At 41.8% G+C, this 25,333-nt stretch overlaps 1 protein-coding gene across 1 annotated transcript; it reads left to right on the top strand.

The window, feature by feature from the left end:
• The first annotated feature begins 20,574 nt into the window (after positions 1 to 20,574).
• On the top strand, positions 20,575 to 23,471 carry LOC136504350 (uncharacterized protein At5g01610-like). Its single transcript, XM_066499249.1, has 3 exons — positions 20,575 to 20,896; positions 21,379 to 21,433; positions 22,738 to 23,471. The coding sequence occupies exons 1-3, from the start codon at positions 20,576 to 20,578 to the stop codon at positions 23,112 to 23,114; spliced, it is 753 nt and encodes a 250-aa protein (XP_066355346.1). The 5' UTR covers position 20,575; the 3' UTR covers positions 23,115 to 23,471.
• The last annotated feature ends 1,862 nt before the right edge of the window (positions 23,472 to 25,333 follow it).

Here is a 25,333-nt window from a genome sequence, read left to right as displayed (position 1 = left end):
TCTTCTCCTCCTCCTAGAGTCGACCAATGACTTGGCGCAACTAGCCGAGCTTTGTGTCTTGCTCTACAAGCATAACGATCATCAGCAACAATAAGTCTGTTCAGCAAATGCAACACAAATTCGTCAATTCAGCCATACCTTTTCTCTACTTGGACGACTTGTTTCAGCTGCTTGGATTTATACTCCAGCTGCTCAGAAAGACTCGTTAGCTGCTCGGAGTTGCATTCTAGCTACTCGGAGCTACCACACAATTGCTCAGACAAGGTCGCCTAGCTACTCGGATAGGACACCCTTCTGGTATTCCAGATCCCACGTGTGAGATTCGGCAAGATCACACTCGCGCTAGGGCCCTCTAGATGTTTTTCTCCATAAGCTTCACTGCCTCCTTTAGTTTTTTGTTCTCTTCGGCGAGGGGCTCCATCCTCTTGATCAGCTATCATCGTTGTTCGGCTAGTTCAAGCTATGCCCTACAAAAGCAACAAGATTATGAAGAACTCCAATCTTCGACAACATAGACATACATTATTGACAGCAATACTAAACTTGATCTGCTTTATCACCATAGAAAGGGTGGACTCTAGCCTTCTGAACTTCCCTGGTGGTGTCCTCTTCTTCCCCCACCACAACTTCATCACCCCGCTTGCTGGAGGATCCAGATGACTTGAGGGCTGAGCTTCCTCATGCTCAATCTCCTCCACTTCATCCTCCTCCATAGCTAGGGGCACCACCAGGGGGCTCGGTGGCCACACACCATGTCCGACCACACCCTCCGATGCCTTAGGGAGTGCTGTTTGCTCCTCTAGCACTACCGGCTTCTCCGCTTCAAACTCTGGTGCAGGCGTTAGCAACTCTAGCTTCCTGCCTTCGAAGACCTAGTAGCTCCCGCCGTTGCCCTAGGCACCGCCACTGGCTCATCCACCATCGACACCAACTGTTCTCCACCGTCAAGTCCATTAGTAGCGGTAGTTGACTCCTCCATAGGCCGCCGAGCACTCAGGGGACTCTAGGATAGGGTCTGCAGGCATTACCTCCATGCTGAGACCAGCCCCCAGCTATTTGCTAGTTTGGATGGACTGGATTCAAATCCCTGTATGCCTCACTCTGCATCAGATTAGCTCGTCAATCGCCGCAATAATAAGGATCCGACAACAAAATAAGTCCAAGGAAAGGATACTTACACGTCAGCCTCCTAGTATACTTTTTTGAACCAGTGCTGCCTACCTGAGCCCCTAGGCATGGCCCTAGGGTCAACAAGCATGCCCTAGGGTGGAGGTCTTGTGGCCTCTACCATCGGCCTCTCTTTTGCTTATTGCTCAGGGACTCCCGTTCGCCTGCTGCTCGAGGGCTTCCTCCCCTCCCTTTGATTTGTCCCTCTACACTCGTGTTGCGCGAAGGTACTTTAGTGCTCAGAGGGGGAGCTATTGGAGCCCCATCATCATCCAACCACTCAAACATCACCACACTCTACGTTCAAGTGGTCTGGTCACCACCAAGCGAGATGCCGCCTGGCTTGCCGGGAGCAGCACCCGTTGTCTTCCTCTTCTTTTGGGTTGGCTCATCTACCACTGCCCTATTCCTCTGAACTTTCTCTGACACCAGGGGAGGACTATCCATTCGACCAGCGCCAGTGCCTCTAGACTCTGACAAGGCAATGATGGCACCTTCTTAGGCTGACTTGTTGGCTGGACGTCCACTGCCTTTGGCCAATCGCTCCTCGCCACGCTCGAGAAGTACGCCGCCACACCACTTGTTCCTATGAATGGATCTTTCCGCAAGTGAATTAGTTCACTGCTCAGCAACGGTATAGGATAAAAAGGATCAGGAACAAATAATTGAGATGTTTACCGGAGGAGGTGGGTTTGTATAGTTAAAGTGCCTGGTCTGCCCCAACATGTTGAACGAGGCATTTGGAGCAAATAGCTCTATGGCCCACTCTAGCACATTATCCCACGATAGCCTCTCTATCCTCTCTCGAGTGTCATCGGTGTCCCCTTGAAATCAAAGCCCACGTGGGCCCTCTCCTTGTAAGGCTAGATGCGGCGCACTATAAAGCTTGCCGCCACTAGTCCGTCATTGGTCTTCACGCCCTTTATTATGTTGAGGAGCTCCTTCACCTACTCCATGTTAGCACTGCTTGACTTCTCTGACCAGCTCCTCTAGTTCTCTAGGATGTGGTCAACGTCGCAACGGATGGTAGGATGGCTCTGCTTCATGTAGAACCCCCGGCGTTCCACCCCTTTAGTGATGTATTCAGCGGTACAGTGAGGTACTTGCCTGTCATCCCATCATGGAGTTGTAGATACATGCCATCGACCACCCTAGAACCACTGCCACCCTTCTTTTTCAACCAGAACAGATGACAGAAGAGGTTGAAGTGGGGAAAAACTCTAAGATACGTCTCATAGAAGTGGATAAAGATAGGATGTGCAAGATGGTGTTTGGGTGGAGGTTGCATAGACTAACTCTCTAGAACTCTAGTAGATCCCTCAAGAAAGGATGGATGGGAAATCCTAATCCATGCCAGAAGTAATCCTCAAAAACTACAACTTCGTCGGTATGAGACATTGGGTAGGGCTCACCGCTGGCTGGTTGCCATTTAGCGATGACACGGTCTGGAAGAATGCCCGCCTCCACCATCCTATTGATCTCTACCTCCCCCATGAGCGATGGTGCCCACTCATTGTCACGGCTAGCTTCGGTGGCCGCCTTCTTCGGGTTTCCAACTCCCCTCTTCAGCGCCATTTCTCAGATCTAGTTTGGGATTATCGACGGAATCACGTATGAATCTAGAAGTGCGTAGGCTGAGGAGGAAGATGAAGTGGCAAAGTGGCAAGGGTGGGAGCACGGGGTGCGGCGGTGTAGTTCTAAAGCACTCCCCTCACCTTTCATATTTGAGGGTTTTTGGGAAACCGCTCCATGATTTGTGCCTCTCTGAATTCTCTGAAATGGCATGGTGGGCCATTACCTAGGCTTTTACGCAACTGCAGCCCGTATCGCCCATTTTTTCGCCATAATTTGTTACTGCTCACCAAATATTCACCGACTTCTCCGCAATCCATTAAGGCTCAGTAACTCTTACTGTATAGCCATTACTCTAGGTTTTTTCTCCATGATTTATTTACTCCAAGATTTCCACTTGTGGCTCAGAGACCGCGTCATCAATACGACTTAGTTCCTCACTGCACTAGGGATTTTCTTTTGAAGACTGTTGTTTCTGACCCTGGCACCACATGACAACATTACCTACTGTCAGGCTCAGAGACTAAGTGGGCACACTTCACCTTACGATGAATGTGCTTTTCTCATCTTGGGGCTATGTCGAGGGGACTGGCTACCTACTCGGCTGGTTTTCTATTTTCTTCTACTTTGGACCCTAGCACCACGTGACTACTGACACCTACTGTCAGGCTCAAGGACTAAGTGGGCACACTTTTATCTCACGGTGAGTGTGTTTGCTTTAATCTAGAAGACTCCTGCACCTCCTGAAGTTGAAGAAGACTATCTCTCTTTCTCGTGGCCTAGACTCTAAGGGCACACTTGGTCCACTACGGGGAAATTTTTTATTTTGAATTTGAGCTCCTTACATCCTTATGGCAAGCCTAACTTGGGATATGCTGCTCGCTGACGGTTCACGCTGCTCGGCAAAGGTTCACACTGCTCGATGATGGCTCACAACTGCTCAAGCAACTCATCACGGTGGTCAGACCATGAGTTTGACTGCTCATCTTTGTTTGCACCTGCTCAGACAAGCTCAAGATGGCGTTGCACAACAGATACAAGGCGCTCAGGGACTAGCTATGTGAGGGGGGTATGACCCTAGATACCCATGGCAGACCACATGGGCTATGCCCCTAGGGCTAGCCCTACCCACAAGATGAAGCCTTATGTGGCATGGCGCTGCTTGGCGCATCCCGCAAGACACCAGGAAGATATCCTGAAGATACTACAAGATCTGTTAGGATACGTATGATCCCATGATTCCTGTAATCTGTTATTACTTTTTAGTTATCTCCTAGATCTAACCGACTTGTAACCCTACCCCCTAGACTATATAAGGTGGGTGTAACACCCCGGCTCAGGGCTTAATAGAATTAATAGGATACTCGTACCAACAAGTTGCAACTTCTTTTCTAGAAGCCCATCTCTTAAGAACTCTAAGGTTAAGCGTGCTTAGCCTGGAGCGATGGGTGACCGACCAGGAAGTTCTTCCCGGGGCGTATGAGTGAGGACAAAGTGCGCAGAAAAGACTGGTGTTGATCTGTGAGGGCAGTCTATGTCCTAGGAAAGCTATTAGATGTACGCAGGCCTGGCCTCGAGGAGGCGGAACGTTACAGTGGGTAGGGACCCCCTCTAAACATGCACAATATCATACGATAGCCAATACAATCCAACAGATCACAAGAGTAGGGTATTACATCACACCGACGGTCCCAAACCTGTCTAACTCTTGTGTCTCTATTGCCTTCTTATTCTCAATTACACGCATCTCTGCCGATCAATCTACCTACGTGGGATACCCCTCGGAGGACTGCTGACTATATTCTGTTGACACTGATGATGATGGTGCAACGACAAGCATAGCTTATGATGATAGATCTAAAATTCAATAATATCATTGGCAAACTGATGTATTCAATAACATGGACACTGATGAGGTACATAAAAAATGATCTCTTCAACTATTTTAGTCCACACTAAAAAAATAATAATTGTATTATAAATGACATTACTCAGAAACTAAGACTGATGCTAATATATTTATAGGTGCAACATGAAAATCAAGATGATCAACCAATAATGGGACAAAATGACTTGAGGATCATAGCAATAGAACCAGCAAGTTTAGATATTACATCAGCTATAATAGATGATAATGAGCATGTAAATGGCAGCCAGGAACTGATGGAGGAAGAGATTGAAGAATTCATAAAAAATGAGCAGGTTGCAGCATCTGAAGGCAACAATGCACCAATCAACAGCAAGTACACCCCACAACTATCGATGGAATTTGAGACAAGGGATGATGCTCACCATTTCTTCAACTTCTATGTGTTCCTAGCTGGATTTCAAGTTGCCATAACACATACGACAAGAACTCAAAGTAAGAAGAGAAATAATGAGGTAGTCAAAGTGACAATGAGATGCACTCATCAAGGAAAAGAAAAGGAACTAAAGTCTTTAGAGCAAGAAGAAGTCGACATAGACAAGGATGTTGGAAAGAAACCGATAAGGAGAAGGAAAACAAATGTTCAGTAGAAGTTAGATTGTCCTTGTGTTATGATGGTGAAAGAAGAAGGAGGTGTATGGAAGATTAAAACTCTTGATTTGGAGCATAATCATGAGCTATGCTCTGGAGACAGGGATCAGCTATTTTCTGGTCACAAGTATACGATAGAAATGGAAAAGGACTTATCAAGACTCTAAATGATAACAATATCCTGACTAGGAAGATGGTTTCTATTCTATCGTATCTGAGAGGGGGGCTTATAGCTCTACCGATGAAAAAGAAAGATATCAACAACTACATGACAAAGTTGAAAAGAGAAGTTAAAGGATCAGATATGACACAAGTACTAGATTATTTTAGAAAGAAACAAACTGAGGATCCGTCTTTCTTTTACAAGTTTGATTTAAATGAGGACAAGAGAGTGAGAATGTTGTTCTGGATAGACTGTTCTTCTATGAAATATTATGCAGATTATGGAGAATGTGTAAGTTTTGACATGATATATATGACCAACTGATACAACTTACCTTTTGCACCATTTGTTGGAATCACAGGATACGGGCAAATTTGCCTTTTCAGATGTGCTTTCTTGCATGATGAGATAGTGGACACTTTTAAGTGGGTATTTCAAACTTTCCTTGAAGCAATGGGAGGAAAACACCCTCAAACGATCATCACAGACCAAGACATGGCGATAAAATCAGTAATAGAGCAAGTCTTCATAAACACAAAGTACAGAATTGCTTGTTCCACATAAAGACCAAATGCTACAACAAGAATGTCAAGGTCTTTGCAGCAAACAAAGGACTATATGAAGCCTTCAAAGATATAGTAAACAATAGTCTAATAGTGGTAGAATTTGAGCGACTTTGGAAGAGAATGATTGAGGAAAGAAACCTTCAAGGGAATCACTACTTTTCCAAAAATGTGGGAAATGAGGAAAAGGTTTATCCCAGTCTACTACAAAAATGACTTCTTCCCTTTCGTATAGACCACATCCAGAAGTGAGGCAACAAATGCGAGATTCAAAGACAACATAGGGCCAACCTATAGTATCATTAGCTTTCTAAAAGAGTACAATCAGATTATTGATACCATAAATCGAGCAGAAAGGCTGGAGGACAGCTATAGCAAGCAGAAAAGACCAAAGGAATTTATATTAGGCCATAGAATAGAGCAGCAGGCACAACAGCTATACAATAGAAATATATTCAAAAAGTTCTAACTACAACTGAAGGCAACATCAAGGCTGAACTATAGGGAAAACGAAGATGGGAGACATTTGAGGTGTGGCAAAAAAGTATCCAGATTTAGGAGGTTCATAGGTTCAGGAGATATACAATAAACACTGACCTAATAGAAGGCAAAGAAGAATTTACCTACATATATGCAAAATTCAGCAAAGATGGGATACTCTGCTCTCATATCCTAAAAATATTCATTGAAAAGGAAATCAACATAATTCCAGACAAATACTTCTTAGATAAGTGGAGAAAAAGAAGATACATGTTGAAAGATAAGAAGAAAAAACAGTTGCAACAAGCTCATCATTGAGATTCAACATATTATCTAGGAAGTCAACAATACTGAATTCAAAAGCAGCAAAAAATAAGGACGCCATGCAATACCTTATGGCAGAATTCCATAAGATAAAAATCAATTTAGACAGAATGCTATCTGCTCAGCAAACAGGTGATGCACAAAATGACCAGTAAGGAGAAACTATAGTAGCACAAGCTGGAGATCCATAGACTGAAATAGATGATCCAGAAAGAATTTAGAGAAAGGGAAGGCCACCTAAACCTGTCAGAATGAAGACACATATAGAAGAAATAAAGAAGAAACTGGTGGCAAGCAGAAAAGAAGAAAAAGAAGAAAATAAATGATACATACAGTGCAGGTAAAAAATTTCATGACATACAAATAAAATTTTAGTACATACAAATAGAATTTGAATCCAAATGTAAAAATTCTTATTTATCTGAACTGATAATGTTTTATAAACTCCTTAGTGAAGCCAAAAAGAAAGAAGAGGAAGGAAACATTAAATGGTAGCATTGATCACCAAGCAATAGAACACTGAGGACATGGTAATCAAAGATGATCAATACAAGGAAAGCAAAATTTATCAATCAGAAGGAGGGATGCAGTCAAATTCAATAGACAATTAATTTATGTAATTTGTTTAACGAACAAGATGTTACATTATTAAATTAAATTAACAGCATACATAAAGAAATGAGGGGTGAAAGTAGACATATTCTCATTGCCAGTCAAAGATGACATGCTTGCAAAAGCCTTTTGTTCTCGATCCCATGGAAACTGATGTAATAATAGTTTTATTTAATTATATCATAATAAAATAGGTACTACTTGTCAGCATAGAATTTTGTCCCATGCCGAGGACATACGTAGCAAGCTGGAAGGGTCTGCTCGATGGAGCTAGAGATCCGCCTAACTTTAGCACAAGGGTAGTCGATCCTACGCACTCCTCCCGAGACATTCCAGTCAATTTGACCCTACAATTGACAAGGAGAGAAAGCTTATCAATAATTAAGGACGAAACATGTCGGTGTTGCTAGATAGTCCTGAATGTGAGGCTCTGAGAGCCGATATAAAAGGAGATCGACTAAATAGCCGATTCTAGCATATTCATAAGAATAAATCGGTTAAAGCTCATAGGGTTGTGTAAGAAGAATCAGTTATCATTATGAATATCGTTGTTTAAACAAATACTAGTCGCTAGCAAAAAGATATCAATAGTAATTAGTTCATGCTAAGCCAATGATAATAAGTAACCGAACTCCTTTATAAAAGAAACAGTTCATCATCATTCAACCATTTAATAAAAATAAATCTAATGAACATATTAGATCTCATCTATCATTATGACCAGTGGGGCATGAGGCAGAATCATACAGGCCGTAGAAACAACAATAGACTCGATGACCCTAACTTATTACTAATATCAGTGGGGCATGAGGCAGAATCATGCAGGCCATAATACAATAATAAGATCATAGGGCTAACACATCTTTCAACCTATCACTACTTCAATGATCTCATGATGCGAACTGTTTATGAAAGCACTCGATATCAGCCAAAACTAGCCGATTTAGGCATAGCGCATAGTTAAGGTCATGCCGTCTCAAGAACAGATCTACCAAATAATAATCCATACTCCACGGTGCTAACAGTGGGGTGTGAGGCAGAATCACATAGGCCGTGATAACAGGCCATGGAACAGTTTTCGCTAACCAATAGATCTACTCAAGATCAAACATGCCTTAACTGCACGCTATGCATGATTAGGATTGATGTAAAACAGCTGATAAAACATAACTCATCGTTTAAAGTACAGATTAGATTAGTTTTAGATTAATAAACGATGGGTTAAAAAGGATATAAAGCTGATCTAGATCAATCCCAATCGGGCGAAGTGATATTACTGTAATTAAATAAATAATGGAAGCAATAAGCAATATCGATAACTTAATAAATCTATTCGAAGGAACGCCACCCTTAGATAGAGCTGATAACTTGACCTTGATCTAGTTCATGTAGTAGGGGTCAACCGGATCGATGCATCCATACTTGAACTAGGCAAGAATCGATAACTAACTGTCGACAGAATATCATCAGCAGTCCATCGAGGGTATCCCACGATGGTAGATTTGTCGGTGGGGGTGCGTGTAATCAGGAACCGGATAGTGACACAAGGCGTAGAGATAGCGATTTAGATAGGTTCAGGCCTGCCTGATCGACGTAATACCCTATGTCCTGTGTCTTTGGTGTATTATATTGAGATGTAGTAGATAGATCTGTCCACTAGGGGACCCCTGCCTCTCCTTATATACTTTGGAGGGGTAGGGTTACAAGTAAAGTATCCTATTTGGTACTATATAATAGCTTACTGGTGCATGCCAAGCAGCGCCGTGCATGCCTTGACCTTGTGGGTCCGGGCCACCTCTGATGGTGCGGCCCATGTCTTGTCTTATGGATACCTGAGGCCATACCCCCATAGCTAGTCCCTGAGCCTGATAGTAGGTGACGTAGTCGCATGGTGCCAGGGTTAGAAAGTAGAAGACCAGCCGAGCAGGCAGCTAGTCCCCGGGTGTAGCCACGAGATGAGAAAAAGGCACATTCACCACAAGGTGAAGTGTGCCCACTTAGTCCCCGAGCCTGCTAGGAAGATGAAGAATGAATCTTATAGTAGGGTCAAAGAAAAAGAAGTCTAAAAGCTTGCTGACATCGTCTGACATGCGCGTATCAAGACCCCAGACGTGCTATCCAAGATTAGCACCCTAATCCGAACAGCATGGAGCAAGCTTGATAACACACCGACGAGACATAGCAAGATTCGACCACCAAGGGAGCACTGAGGAGTCCCCAGCATCGCTGGTGATATCCGAGCACCGAGGAGCGAGGAGTCCCCGATGTCGCTGGTGATGTCTGAGCACCGAGGAGCGAGGAGTCCTCGGCGAAGCTGGCGATGACCGAGCACCGAGGAGCGAGGAGTCCCTGACTGTCACTAGGCGATGACCGAGCACCTTGAAGCGAGGAGTCCCCGATGTCGCTGGCGATGATCGAGCACCAAGGAGCGAGGAGTCCCTGGCATCCCTAGAGATGACCGAGCACTAAGGAGCAAGGAGTCCCCAGCATCGCTGGAGATGACCGAGCACCTTGAAGCGAGGAGTCCCCGACATCACTAGCGATGACCGAGCACTAAGGAGCGAGGAGTCCCCGATGTCGCTGGCGATGATCCGAGCACCGAGGAGCGAGGAGTCCCCGACGTCGCTAGTGATGACCAAGCACCGAGGAGCGAGGAGTCCCCGGCGTCACCTGGCCATGACCGAGCACCGAGGAGCGAGGAGTCCCCGATGTCGCTGGCCATGTCCGAGCATCGAGGAGCGAGGAGTCCTCGGCGTCGCTGGCCATGACCAAGCATCGAAGAGTGAGGAAGTCCTCGGTGTCGCTGGCGATGTCTGAGCACCAAGGAGCGAGGAGTCCCCAACGTCGCGGGCAATGTCCGAGCATTGAGGAGCAAGGAGTCCCCGGCGTCGCTGGCGATGTCCAAGCGCTAAGGAGCAAGGAGTCTCTGGCATCGCTGGTGATGACCAAGCACCAAGGAGCAAGGAGTCCCCATCGTCGCTGGTGATGTTCGAGCACCGAGGAGCGAAGAGTCCCCATTGTCGCTGGCGATGATCGAGCGGTGAAGTGTGCCCACTTAGTCCTTGAGCACGAAGAATCCGAGCACCGAGGAGTAACCAACGTAGCTGGCGATGAAGCACGAGCGACGAACAGTCTAATCAACTGGTCGGCAGGTGAAGTGAGCATTGAGTAGAAGCGACCGACGAATAGTCTGATCAATTGGTCGGCGATGGAGTCCATGAACCAAGCGGTCTGACCAGTTGATCGGTGGTGAAGTCCGAGCACCAGGTGATCTAATCACCTGGATAATGACCCTAGCAATACAAACATGTAGAATGGGTAGTACATAATGTAAAAATAAATGAACTCTAGAGAAAAATCAGCAATGGTGATGAAACGGCGTATGTAGTTCGGCGATCAGTTGGTGTGAAAATATATTTATGTTTAATATAAACCTGCCCGAACAGTTAGTTTGTAGCAGAGTCTCCAGCCCTAGCTAGCCCATAGTCCATAACGTCGAGCACGGAGCCCTGTGCACGTGTAGGAGGAACAGGCATCACTAAGGAACCACAGCTGACCACCCATAACGTAGAGCGCAGGAACCCATAGTACGTGTAGAGAGGAGCCAGAGACAGGGCCATCTCTGGGGACATCCGAGCGTCAATATGACTGTTCGGGGGTTCAGAAAATCGTTTGGAGAGCAAACATGGAGAAAATAGCTCGGAGAAACATTATAGCGATATATGAAGACTAGGAGAATATTTAGGAAAATATTAAAGCGTGACTTAGCTTGATTGTTGTCGGATAGAGTAGTCGGCGTGTCATGATGTCCTTGTAGATGCATATGGCTAGGCAGCTCGAACGCTCACTTGATAGCTCGGACGATGGACACAACTTATCGGAGTTCTTGATCTGGTCAGAGTAGTCGAATTCGGCGGGTGGAATTGGCTTGTCGATGACGCTACTGATGAAGCAGTTTAGGATCGTGATGAGGTGGTTGCTCCTAGGCGTGGTTGGATCTTGTCATGAAGGGTAGCAGCCACCGCGGCGCTATTGGTGGTCGTACGGGTGTAGCGCCGCATCGTTCTAGGGAATCATCTAGCGCTTGTTGGTAGCCAGGCATCATGATGAGATCCAATCGGTACATGGAGAAAAATTAATCTGGATCAGATATTCAAAGAGCAAATCGATCAAATCAAGAACGTTGCTAAGAATGACTCACCCAGTTTTTTTAGTTGTCGATGAAAACTGCCATCTGGCTCCTCATGGATCAAGCGCACACCCCTACCTAGCGCACCAACTATCAACAGAATATCATCGGCAGTCCACCGAGGGGTATCCCACGATGGTAGATTTGTTGGTGGGGGTGCGCGTAATCAGGAACCGGATGGTGACACAAGGCGCAGAGACAGCGATTTAGATAGGTTTAGGCCATCTGATCGACGTAATACCCTATGTCCTGTGTCTTTGGTGTATTGTATTGAGATGTAGTAGATAGACCTATCCACTAGGGGACCCCTGCCTCTCTTTATATACTTTGGAGGGGTAGGGTTACAAGTAATGTATCCTATTTGGTACTATACAATAGCTTGCGGTGCACGCCGAGCAGCGCCGTGCATGCCTTGACCTTGTGGGCCGGGCCACCTCTGATGGTGCGGCCCTATGTCTTATCTTATGGATACCAGGGGCCATACCCCCACACTAACTTATACCAGAGTCATAGTGGAGGTCGACCAGATCAATGCAGCCGTATGAACAGAGGTATAAGCCATGACGGTACTTACAACAAGCAGTGGAGGTCGACCGGATCGATGAAGCCATACTTGCTGAAGAACTCGCCAAGATCTACTCTACTCCTACTCCTAAGGGGTGGCTGGAGCCAAAAAAGTAAATGACTTGTATATTGAACTGATTGTGTCTTTTACAATAGTCAGGGTTTGATATTTATACCCGAGACCTACGCATGACTCCTGTCTAAGCACGACATCATAATTTTTGACCCTAGAGAAAACATTCCTAATTTAAGATAACTTGGACTCTAATTTTTCCCTTTTTGTAGAGTCCAACATGCCTCGTCCTGATGCCGATCATAGCCTTTGTCGTTATCTGCTGACGCTATCTGAAGAAAGCTGATTCCAATTTTGCATCTGAATCAGCTAGTTCTGATTTGTATGCAATTGATTCCTTGATGACATGATCTTGGAAACTTTCGAGTCCCTATGACTCTTCTTCCAAATTTTGGTGTAAACACTACTACACGAATAGAAATGGGAAAACCCACACTAACAGGTGACAAATACTTGGCTGGCCTACAACCTAGCAATTTCAACTTCTGTAGATAGCTAATACTACCAGTTTCCTCCCACTTACCTACCCCACCATACAGACTTATAGAATATAAAACATGCCAGCGATCTAGGACCAGGACAGTAGTGGCCTAACCAACACACGAGAGAATATTTGAAGGTAGGAGGAACTGAGTTTGTGGGGTTTGTGTTGACACAAATCACAAATAACATATTTCATGATGTGTTAGCACAAATCACAAGAGACAATTTTTTTTTCTATGGAAGGACAAGGATAAAAAAGAGGTGTGTGTTGACACAAATCACAATTAACAGATTTCAAGATGTGTTAGCACAAATCACAAGAGACAATTTTTTCTATGGAAGGACAAGGACAAAAAAGAGGTGTGTGTTGGCACAAATCACAACTGACAAAGTTCAAGATGTGTTAGCACAAATCACAAGAGACATTTTTTCTATGAAAGAATAAGGACAAATAAGAGGTGTGTGTTGGCACAAATCACAACTAACAAACTTCAAGATGTGTTAGCACAAAACACAAGAGATAATTTTTTCTATGAAAGGACAAGGACAAAAACTTGGTGTGGTCATGCACAAATCACAATTAAAAGATATCATTGACACATTCATACAAACACTTGACTTTGACTACCTCAGCTGAGGCATTTTAGAACTTTATAAACATTGTTGTGCACATAAAAGTAATCTAAACCCCAACTACTTTAGCAGACTACTCCCCTCTAGATGAAAACTTCTATAAGTTCATAGTTCAAACAAATATTGCTACAAATCTAATTATTGAAATGACGTGCAGCTCTCCTGCATTGTTCGATAAAAAAATATTGCCAAAAATGATAACAACTCAACAAAGCACCAGTTGTTGTCCCAGTGCAAACAACTTCATAGTTCAAAGTATCCTAACTTGCAAAACCTTACCTAAAGAAATCAATGATTGCAACAACCACAGAAAGACAAGTGAAAGCTTTAGTTGTTATATTAACTGAAATTAATTAATTAAATGAGTAACTAATACAGTCTATGCTTAATGGTGAACTCACATCGGCCTGATCTTGGTCTTGCCTGGTTACACCATATCGATGGGCAATATTTTCAGAAGTAATTCCCATGGGCAGAAGACAATCCTGTGCTTTCTGGAACACATTTATCTATAGAGGAAAATGTGTTATGAAAGTTTTTTTTAAAAGAATATGTTTCAATTTCTAGTGTGGTTTATAATCCTTACTTTTTGGTTAACTTGCTCTTCCCAACCCATGGAATTTATGGACATGGATTCCAAACCAGCACCAATCCCTATTTGGAGGGAAAGCAGCGATTCAATACTCAAACTAAAGCACAATAGCGAAACTAGCATGTATATTCAGATTTAGATATAACACTTTAGGCTTTAAGGTAGCTGAGAGAACTATGGTTACAAAGACAAGGAATGCAACTTACACTTGAGAAAGCACTTTGAGAGTATGCAAGACCCTAAAGCCTGATCGGGAATTTGACATCACAAGACCCAACAATGTTCTGAATCTTGAAATCCTGACAACACAGAAATAACAAAAGTTCAATGACATTAATCCAAGAATTAAAGCACACAAGTTTTAAGAATGGAATACATACCTTGAATTTAGCTAGAAAACCAAGCTTTTGGATGATGCGATCATACTGGAAATAGAGAAAAAATTATTATTTAGACACCCCTAAGCAGATTAAGAATATTTAGATGAAGAGAAAAGAACACAAAATTACCTTCCTAGCAGAAAACAATTTCAAGATCATGAAGCTGGTACTCATCCTCACCACCATCATCTTTAGCTTCACCCATGGATGGATCAACATGAAACACAATAAATGAGTCAAAATAAAAAAAAATATATCATTTGTCACTTAAAATGGAAAGGCAGGAAAGCAATGCCATCATTGAACTAATAAGTCAATTCAGATTTTTCTATTCTAGCTTCCCACAATGGGTGGATTAGTTTGATAGATCGGATAGCATGTTGCATAGAGAATGTACCTTACACTTGAGTAGCGACACATGCTGCTATTCTTTGGGAGAAATATGCATAGTCAGAGTCACAGTCAAAGTACAGACAAAAAATTAAAGCACAACAATGTTATCAAGCATCCATGCAAAGTCTGAAGCTTATATAACTAAAAAGGTCCTGACTAGCACACACCAACAATTGCATATGCTAAATGGATAGTGTTAGGCATGTTGTAGAAATAAATAAATAAGATATGGCAGGCCGTAACAGGTAAGATGAATAAAAGGTTGATGCATGTTGATTATTGTTGAACAAACTTTGTTTACGTACCAAGCCACTTAGAACTACACTTTGGGTAAGCATCTCTTGGGGCAATATATAGAACATGTGGACAAAACTGTAGAATAATCTTGTATAAAAAGGCTAATGCATTTCTTAATATCCCATCATGGGCTACATGAATGCACAAGAAGTGCTGAGCAGGCTAGAGAAACAACTTTGGTGTCAGAGATTATGAGGAAGACCCATACTTTTACTGCCTGCTAAGCAAGTATCCTCACTAAACATAATTAGGATGAGTAAGTAATATTAATTCGTATGTACCATTAAGTGGACGAAGATCATATCACAAGATATATAAGATTGAGAAGTAAATTGTCATAACTCAACTCAATGGCCCTCTACCCCTTGAATTTGGAGTATCATAGTATAAAAGCAATGCACTAGTGACTGTCATCTTTATTTATTCTAGTTAAAAACAGTGAACACAAAAACTACTTTAATAGTAGTGATATAAGGAACAAATGGCAAAGAGGGTAGTTTCTGGCCATAAAGGCAACAACAAGGAAACACCTTGGCTCTGGCATAATTTGGAGTGTTGGGTCCTGATGGGCCTCCAATCGATTATGTCAATGATCTCTCAAAGATCTACAGAACAAGAAAATAAACAACAGTTACCAACTGTAAGCACAATAGACATCCTGAGAGGGCAATCAAGTAGCACACAATAACAGAGAAAGCACACACTAACCGGATTAGACCGTCATCTTTAGAAGAACAAGAGGAACCTCCACAAACCTCACGCTTGTCCTTGTCTTTGCTATCAAATGTTACTACACTAACACATAGAGGACAAAAAAGACACACTAACAGAGAAAGCAAGTCTGGAATGCATGGAAAACAACTGTGTACTTTCAAGCTAGCAAAAGACATAAACTTAGTATAATGGTAAACAAACAGTTAACATCAAGCATCCAAACAAAACATGCATCTTGTTGCAGATGCAAATAGTACCAAATATTATCATTCACTTTAGTTTAGCCTCTTGACTGTAGATTAATATTTACAACCATTTGAGCACCAACTATTCTCATCAACGTAGCTGCTTCTTTACAAAGTACCATGCACTCATAGCATGAACCTACACACTACATGATAGGAACCTAAACACAAGATCCAAACACAACACGCAGGTCATGCTCTCTTATAGTATTGTTCGTAGACCTAAGAAAAAATATTAGAAACAAAAATCAATTGAGTACATGATGGAACAATACACAAAGTGACATTGCAACTAGTACTACCTCAGCATCATATTTCATCACTTTAGATCGACCATCATCAGAACTATTGTATTCATTAAAAATCATGTCATTGACGTACTTGATACGAAGATGTCCAATATCAATTTCAGAAAACTTATCCATCAAATAGACATTTAGCTCCCAAAGCTCTAGATTCTTCATCGCAAAGATACCACTATCATTGCCAAAGCTTAAACAAGATATGAGAAAGATAAGACAGAATATTATAAGCACCACACAAAATGATATGATTTAAAAAAAATAAAAAAAGACTGTACACTACCTACTTCTCAGTCTGCTGAGGTACATCTGCATAGATAACTTCATATCCATGGAACCCAAAGTCAATTTGAACAACTTCACTCTAGATTGTGGTCAAGTTTGGTATCGAAAAGCAGGTAGAGGAAATAATTGGAGTGCAGATATATATTTTTTCTTATTTGAACAAAATTTCACATTGCATTCAAACAAAATGATGTGAAACCATGTGCTGCTGCTACTTACAAATTCATCACGGACAGCTTTATGGAAATATGAGTCTGCTCCAAAATATAGAGTACAGGGAATCCAAGATTACAATCAATCTTCGAGTGATATACACAAGGAAGAGAATTGGAAAATAAAGCTGACAAAATAACACAAAATGAAAAAAGAAGGGATTATTAGCACAACTGCAATGCACACAACATATGTGCTAAAGCTTTAAAAAATTAAAAGGATGTGTTACTCACATATTGGTTGTATGCTAACGACCTTGCACGACTAGCACCTTTAAAGCATTTTACTGCATTATCATATAGCTCCTTCTCCTTGTTATCATTAGGACCGTGATTTCCAATAAAATAGTCCTACAAAAATAGATTGGTTAATATTATTTTATTTGATATAGTTACCACATGTAATTGAGAAAAAAAAGAAATAAATGACACTTACACCAACTTTAGAGAAGAAATAATGCTTGTAAGAATTCTTAGGGTGTTTTCTATGGAATAATAATCTGCACAAAGCATTCACTACAAAGTAATGGATCTTTCCTTGAGGCTTAAGAGAACTTGCAAGTGCACTTAATTTCACAACCACTTGCCCATAATCGATTACTGCAAGACTGAGACAAATGAAAACAATTCATAATTACTTGATTCAAGTGTACTCACAAGTGGTGAAAACGCTAAGGAGGTTGTAAACATTTAAAACTTACTCGGAATATTCAGTTTTTGCCATCTTCAAAACAACAGCATACACGTCAACTTCAAGCCTCGACACTGTCATCTTTGAATGAGGCATCATATAAGGGCTCAACTTGTATTTGCTTGGGATCACTGTCCTCCTAGCACGATGAATAGCCAACTTTGCACTAGAAGAGTACCAAGGACATTGGTTTGAAAAGGACTCAGAGTCGTCTGATCAAACATTGATTCCCATACTTTTTGCAAAAATAGAAGTCCCACCACGATGGGATGCAAGAGGTGTAGGTGCCTGCAAAATTAGGAAAAAACATAAAGTTGTTCGAAAATCATAAGGTAAAAATTGACATAATAGGGTTCATACTATTTCATTCTATTCTCCAAGTACCTAACAAACAAGCACACAAACAAACACGATTGAGAGGTATAAAGAATTAGCGAAAACTACCAAACTTGCTACCTTTTTTGAAAGCATTTCTTTTCAAAAAGAACATAAACAAGCCACACAGTGGACAAATCAATATTCTTAATACTATAAAATATCACCCCAAAAGTTACAACTGTACAACAACAACATGCTCCCAAAAGACAATAGATAAAAACAATTAGGTAATACCCTCTCAAGGAGCCTATATACCGAAAGCACTAGTTGCTTATTTGTTATTTGGGACACAACAATACTCAAAATCAGTTTGGTGCCTATATTATATGAGGTGATACAAACTTATTTCTCCAATAGCTAGAACAGTTCGGGTTCTACCATATACTTTGGATAACAGAGCAGAAATCTAAAGACCTAGACAATGATAATAGATTTGGCAACATCTTATAGACACACATGACATATTTTTGCATTTCTTCCAAACCATCAACTATGTAAATCATATGATGAATGGCATCACTATGTAAAATGACATAGCTGATAAAATGGCTGATCAATATAGCTATGCAGAGCACAATAATGACATAGTGATCATGACAGACACAATAATGTAGCTATGCAGAGCAGTATGCTGCTGCCTTAAACAAGGTTGATCAATGACATAGCTGATAAAATGGAAGGAAAAAGATGCAACTTATGCTAAATGATGGACTAACAGGTGAGAATAGTGCACGGCAACTAGACACATTATTCAGGCTATCTATATATAGCAGTGAGGTGCACACACAGAAAATAAAAAAATAGCAAAACACAGAAACTCACAGTCAACAAGCTCAGTCAAATAAATATAGTCAACTGTCATATTACCATAAAACTACCATTAAATATTTAAATCACAATGGCTAACTGAACTTTACCTAAACAAGCTGATATCAGAAAAGTAGGAACCACCAAAATGGACTAAGCAATTAAAACTTTAAAAGATAGGTGTTCACTATTTTGTGTGTTTCATGATGGATTGTTCCTATTTTATAGTTTGTAATAAATGCTTAAAAGAGCATTGCAGCGATTAAACTGATATTTACCTAACAATATGATGATTATAAATTTTTCATTTCCAAAGATAATGCCAAAAAATAGGTAAAACATTGATCTTCTAAGTATAAAGCATTCAACTGTCTAATCCAAAACTTTACATGATAGCAGCTAGCTTTATACTTATCCATATGGTGCTAGTAGCTTTCAATGTATCATAATCAACTACTTATAACATTGATGAACCAGGTTGGATCTCATTGCCATACAGCTATGCTATTTCAGAAATGTCCAAATTACAGAGTTGATTATATACACTTACACTCATTTCAGACTCTAGAATACAATCTGAGACCATATTCGTAAACAAGTATCAAGAAGCTATATGGAATACCTCCATTCTTCTAATACCAAAGTTGAAAATACAAGTATCAGTTTGATTACAACAGATATTTGTGTTTTTACTCCCTATTCTAATTACACATACATGGCAACACACTGCAAATTAAAACACCTCTCCTAGCCATGGAGTGACAAGACTCAGTTATGAAATGAAAACAAATTTACAGAATCAGATCTTCTGTAAATTTACAGAATTAGAGCTTAATTCACGAAATAATACAAGGAGAATTTAATCAACTCCTAGTAGACAATAACAGACACAAGAAGAAGAACTTTCTTTTGCATAAAGAGTGAATATAGCATGTAAATGTCGTCATATGCGTTTAAGTCCTACAATTTTATTAGTTCAGGAAAAATAATTACATTTTCCACTGTTAAGCCTATTTGCCGATAGGTTCTATCTATCTATGCCAGAATTGTTGGATGCAAACCTGCAGTACTACAGGTCATCAGGTAGAGGCATATTAGCCCCTACAACATTAGTAGGAAACACCAATATCTGCCTAGGTGAAAGGTTACAACATTCAGTACTCTCATCACAAACTGAATTCAACATCCAGTCAAAATGTTCAATGAACTCCAGATGCACGCCATTACCTGCCCTGCTGCCCGGCTGCCCCTACATCTAAAGCCTGCCTTCTCAAGCTACTGTTCCTAACCTCATACAAAAGACCATAAGCACTGAACAAGCAGGTATATCCAACAGATAACTTATTTCGACGCCCACCACGTCCACCGAGGCTTATAGGAGTTGGAGTCCACGATTCACGGTGGAGGGCTGCGGAAGGAGAGATTTAGGGGAAGACAGATGCGGTAGAGGAGGAGGGAGGGAGAGAAGAAGACTCACCTACGGGCGGACGAGGGACGGACGAGGATCGCCTCTCCGAGAGCGTCGAAGGGGAGGGGCGGAGCAGCGAGGTCGCCACTCCTACCAGGCGTCGGAGGGGAGGGGTGGAGCGGCGAGGTCGCCTCTCCTACCAGAGAGCGTCGGAGGGAAGGGGCGGAGCGGCGAGGATCAGGAGAGCGTCGGACAAGACAATGGGGAAAGGGGGAAATTAAATAGGCGCGGCTCCCTAAAATTAAACAGTGGCGCCGATATCCAGATCCCACATGATAGAGACATAAAGCAACCAACACAGATCTCCAGAAAATTCATAGATGTCCACAAACCAGAAAACACATGTGTCCTGTAGTATTTCTGCTCGAATTACGGCAACGAAAACACCTGGAAACTGTCATCATTATCCATCCAGCCCAAAAAATAAAGAAAAAGTGAAAGAAAGAGGACCAAGGTTTGCGGCAGCAAATATGGAAGCAGGCCTCACTGTCGCAAAGGATCCGGCGCCGCAGGCCCACGACCCTCTCGATCCGCGAGCCGTTGCTTATTTATCGGGGTCCGCCCGGGCCGAGCGCCGCATCTTTGAACCTGGTTCTTCTGTCGCCCATCTTGCGGCACCCCACCACCGCCGGAAGAGCGGCCGAGCGGCGCAGAGAAGAGAGAGCCAGCCAGCCGAGCGGAGCGGCCGCGCTTCCGGAGGGAGGATGGAGAAGGCGCTCACCAAGCTCGGCAGCTTCACCATCTCCCGCAAGGCCAAGCAGGAGCTCTCCGCCATCGGCGACGACATCTCCGTGAGTGCTCACCGTCGCCGTCATCTCTCCTTTTCCGTCTCGCCTTTCCGCGCAATCGGTTGCTCCAGCCTCCCGGCCATTGCATTGGATCCGCTGTTTTCAATCTTTATTTTATCCTGTCCTGCCGTCCTGGGGAAGTTGAGATTAGAAATACTACTGGTTGCATGGCTCATGGCCGTGCTAATGTGAAGTCCGTTCTTTTTCTTCTGGTTGTTGTCAGTTCTGATGACTCAACTTCTTGGAGCATCTATTAGCAGATTATTCTCGTTTGCACCTTTTCCCTCCTTGATGAGGCTGTACTAAATTCATGGCCATCGTGTTTTACTCATAGCAAGTACTAGTGGAGTGGTGAAGGAAAAAAAAAACTCTCTTTGATTGAACTGGGGCGACGAAATAGTAGATCAGTTTCAACTTTGGATGAAAGCCGTTAAGTTCAGCAGCATCCACATTACCAAACTGACAGCCTTTGATCTTACCTGCAGCGTTTTTCGAGCACGGTGGAGGAGAAGGCAAAATGGGTTTTCGAGAAGCTCAAAGGTACAGTTGTTCTGTTCCATTCCATGGTTGGTTTTGTGGCTGTGAAAATGAGAGCGACTCTGAAGAGATGTACATGATGGGCTGTGAAAATGACAGTGACTCTGAAGAGATGTAGATGATGAATTAGAACCTTCTGGTTGCATGTTAAGTTGTTTTGGCAACATCATCAGTGCAACTACCCATTGCGGTTAGCTTTTCTTTGCCTCATGCGTAAAACCAGAGCAATGCAGGAAAGAGAGCTTTATTTAATATGATTACATGTACTGGCTGCCTGATTCCTAGCCTTTCCTCTGATTGGATCTAGCTTTTCTTGGATTTCCTGTACCCTTTTGATCTGCAAAGTAGAGTGCACATGGGGGCCAAACTGAAATGACTTTTGTGACAGTCCTGCTGCTCTGCATTGGTTGGCAATTGGCATCTGGCCCATGTTTTTTTAGAGAAAGACCCAGTTTTTCGTTGATGCCATTATTCAGAAGTACATAGAGGAGCAATGGATAGGGGACTTGCTCACCTAATAACTTGTTTTACGTGCAATCTTGGCATTGGTCCCTCTCATGTCTTTGGCGGTATTAGCAAGACTGTGCAGTGTATGTCCTGGTCGTAGCCAACTGTAGCCGATTGATTTGCCAGCCTGTACTGCAATGTCCATTGCTTGTCATAGCACTTGCTTCTAAGCAGCGTCTAATTTGTTGTGGCCAGAAGAACAAAAGCAATTGATAATGTAGCTGGACAACTTCTCTTGTCAAAGCTTTGCAGGACAGGATACCTTTGTTCTGTGTAGACTGCATGCAAACTGAGTTCTTCTCTCTTTTCATGTACTTTTTCCTTTGCCAAATACAGGTCTTGTCAATAATGTGTTCATAATCTATATATATCCATTTCAATTGTTAATGGATACTATGTATAATTACTGTTTGATGTCTTCCTCCTGATTTGTTGGTGGATCACAGTTATCTTATTTGTCTGATTGCAATTTCTGTGATGAACAATTGAACAACAACAATAAAGCATTTTAGTCCCAAGCAAGTTGGGCTGGTCTATATATATGATGAATAATTGAAATATTGTAGAAATCTTTAAGTCTCTGTAGCATCATAAATTTCAGCTGCTATATTTTGTTTGAAATTCTTAAGTCAAAATTACTCCATAAAGTTGGACTTTCCCTCAAGAGTCAAGACTCGACACTTTCTGATTCTAAATTATGTTCGTGTATCTCTTCGTTAACCTCATTTCGTAGCACCATTGCACAGTTGTAATAATCAATATTCCATAAATATGCACTGACTCCAGTTTCTTCTGTCCAGGACACAAGAAATCGCTCTCTGATCTACTGCGCGAGCACAACCTCCCTCCAGGCCTCTTCCCTCGTAACATCATCTGCTATGAGTACGATGAATCGACCTCGAAGCTGGTGGTGCACCTGTCCAAGCCCTGCGAAGTGAGCTTCAAGGATTCCTCCACGATACGGTATGCTCCTCGTGTCAAGGCGACTCTGTCCCGAGGCAAGCTTTCTGGGGTTGAAGGCATGAAGACCAAGGTGGTGGTATGGGTGAAGGTGGCCAGCGTGAGCATCGAGAGCTACAAGTCTGACAAGATATGCTTCATTGCCGGTGTGAAGAAGCTGAGGCAGAAGGATGCTTATGAGGTCCCTCGCGAAGCCGTCTCTGTTGAGGAGTTCTGAGCTCGATTGGTTTGCCTTATCCGTATTCCGTAGTATCATTCATTCATAGCATTTTTTGGGTCTCGTGATCGGCGATTGACGTGCTGTGACCTGTGATTTGGAAGATTTGTATATTGGAAGCAGATGGATCTGTTCTGCCTGGCAGAAGACAACCCGTGCATGTTATCTGACGGGTCCTTCTCCTTCGGATGTGTGATGTTTCAGTAATGTGAACATTTAGCATGTGTTCTGGTTCTGCATTGGTTGCTCCTAGAGCTGTCTTCCTGTTTTATTTTGATATGGTATCGCATTGCTTGTGGTTGGTTGGTGGCTGAGTTGCACAGTTTGTTCCAACAGGCAATTCTAGATAATATGCATTGGGCTTAATTTTTGGCTATCCAGTTATTGCCTGAGTTTGTTTTCGGCCATGCAACTATAAAACTGAAAATATTTGACTATATCAATTACTGGATAAATTATCTAAATTAGAAAAATTAGTAAAAATAATTTATTTCTTAAAATTCATAACTTTTTTAATCAGAAAAATCCACCATAGAATATTTGGAAGACAGCGCTAGCATTGAAGGGGTCATGCACTCATGCTCCACCATATTTAGGCAAGTAACTGGGTCAATTTGACTCCAAAATATTTGGTGCTTTTATTTAGACTTTTAGAGTGTGGGTTTTGGTGGTCGAACTCTAGGTTTATGTAGCATAAATTGATGGTTTAAATAATAATGAGCATGACTACAAATAATAAAACACTAGAAACAATTACAGATAAGATCCAATTAAATCAGAATATAGCACTAATATATATTATTTTATAGAAAAAATGGTGTTGATTTCATATTTTTCTGAATAAATAACTAGTTATGATTCTTTTAGAAAATAAATTCAGAAATACAAAACTCATCTTTGAAACTAGTTTAGGCCAAATTTGTCCGGCACTAATAGTTTAGTGGTCAAAGATTTCTGATTTTAGAGTGGCACAGCTAAAAACAAATTTGTGTAATAGTTGGATGGCTAAAAATAGACTTCTTTCAAAATCTAATATATGGATGGATTATGTCGAGATTGTAACTTGGATGAACGTTTTGAACATTTGTACATCAGTATGTTATTTGTAAAGAATAATGTAGGCCAAAATGGCGCCTTTACTGCCAAAGAGAACTGGGCAAGAAACATATAGCCAAGAGCAATGATTTTTCCATTAAGCAAAAAATTTACTAATTCATCTCATCCTACATGCATGCGTGTACTAGTTCAACTGGGTGAGTGGTGGATCGATCCAATGATCTAACAAAAAAACAGCACTTGCATCCCAACACACAAGACATGAATGAACCATGGCCAATTGGAAGAGAATCAAACAAAATCTGAGGGAAGCATAAACTTCTTGATGATGAGATTCAGTACAGAAAGCCAATGGAAAATATATGGATTATTAATGATATTATATATTACACTTTTGGCAGACCACCTTCTAGTAAACAGAATACAGAGGAAGATCAGTCTTCAAACAAACACATCAGAAGATCATCTTCTATAGCACTTACATTAGAGAATAAGAATATCTTCTGGAAGTTACATTGTAATACTCAGTACTGAATTCCATCCGCCACATCAATTTTATTAACCAAAGAAGATACATAACCAAGCAACCACTTTAGCTGAGTTAATACGAATACAGCATTTGCAGACATACAAGAATCAAATCTCGGTACCCCATCGATTGAGGAAATAATCTAAGCATTTTTTTCATCAGTCCTTGGGCTATGTCCACAGAATTCATATTGTTCCCTTATGCCAGCATGTTGACCTTGCATCAAGAACGGCTGTCCCAGCTTTCCTTTCACATTGAAGTGCGACTGCTTTCCAGATCAATTACCAAAAAAACCATACAATTATGCCAATCATCTTTCTCAGAAACTTGATTGACTGATGCACAGCTGTATATGCTAGGAGTGATATCTTGGTTGTTTGGCTGTTTCAATCCCATGAACCTTGTCACCATCAGTAATAAGAGAAGCTTTTTGACCATGAGTGAAACTGATTGGGGTAGCGCACCCACCAACCATTCAAGGTTCATAGTTCAGAAAAAAAGAGAGTCTGAATGGTTCAGAAAGATGGGAGAGTCTGAATGAGTGATAGAAGATTAAAAGCCGCTGGGTTGAAAGGATACACAAGGTCCGCAGCCATAGTTGTTCAATCACTTAAAGGGTCCTAGGGTTTTATTA

Source organism: Miscanthus floridulus, chromosome 1 (genome assembly GCF_019320115.1).
Source record: "Miscanthus floridulus cultivar M001 chromosome 1, ASM1932011v1, whole genome shotgun sequence".
Taxonomy (NCBI): Eukaryota; Viridiplantae; Streptophyta; class Magnoliopsida; order Poales; family Poaceae; genus Miscanthus; species Miscanthus floridulus.
The sequence above is the reverse complement of the archived record's forward strand: the minus strand, read 5'-3'. Positions and strand labels throughout refer to the sequence as shown.

What these genes read in the sequence shown, in the direction of transcription:
- LOC136504350 (XM_066499249.1), top strand. Translation starts at nt 20,576, where the DNA reads ATGGAAGCAGGCCTCACTGTCGCAAAGGATCCGGCGCCGCAGGCCCAC. An exon ending in CCATCGGCGACGACATCTCC is followed by an intron (nt 20,897 to 21,378) that starts GTGAGTGCTCAC and finishes TCTTACCTGCAG; the next exon opens with CGTTTTTCGAGCACGGTGGA. An exon ending in GGTTTTCGAGAAGCTCAAAG is followed by an intron (nt 21,434 to 22,737) that starts GTACAGTTGTTC and finishes TCTTCTGTCCAG; the next exon opens with GACACAAGAAATCGCTCTCT.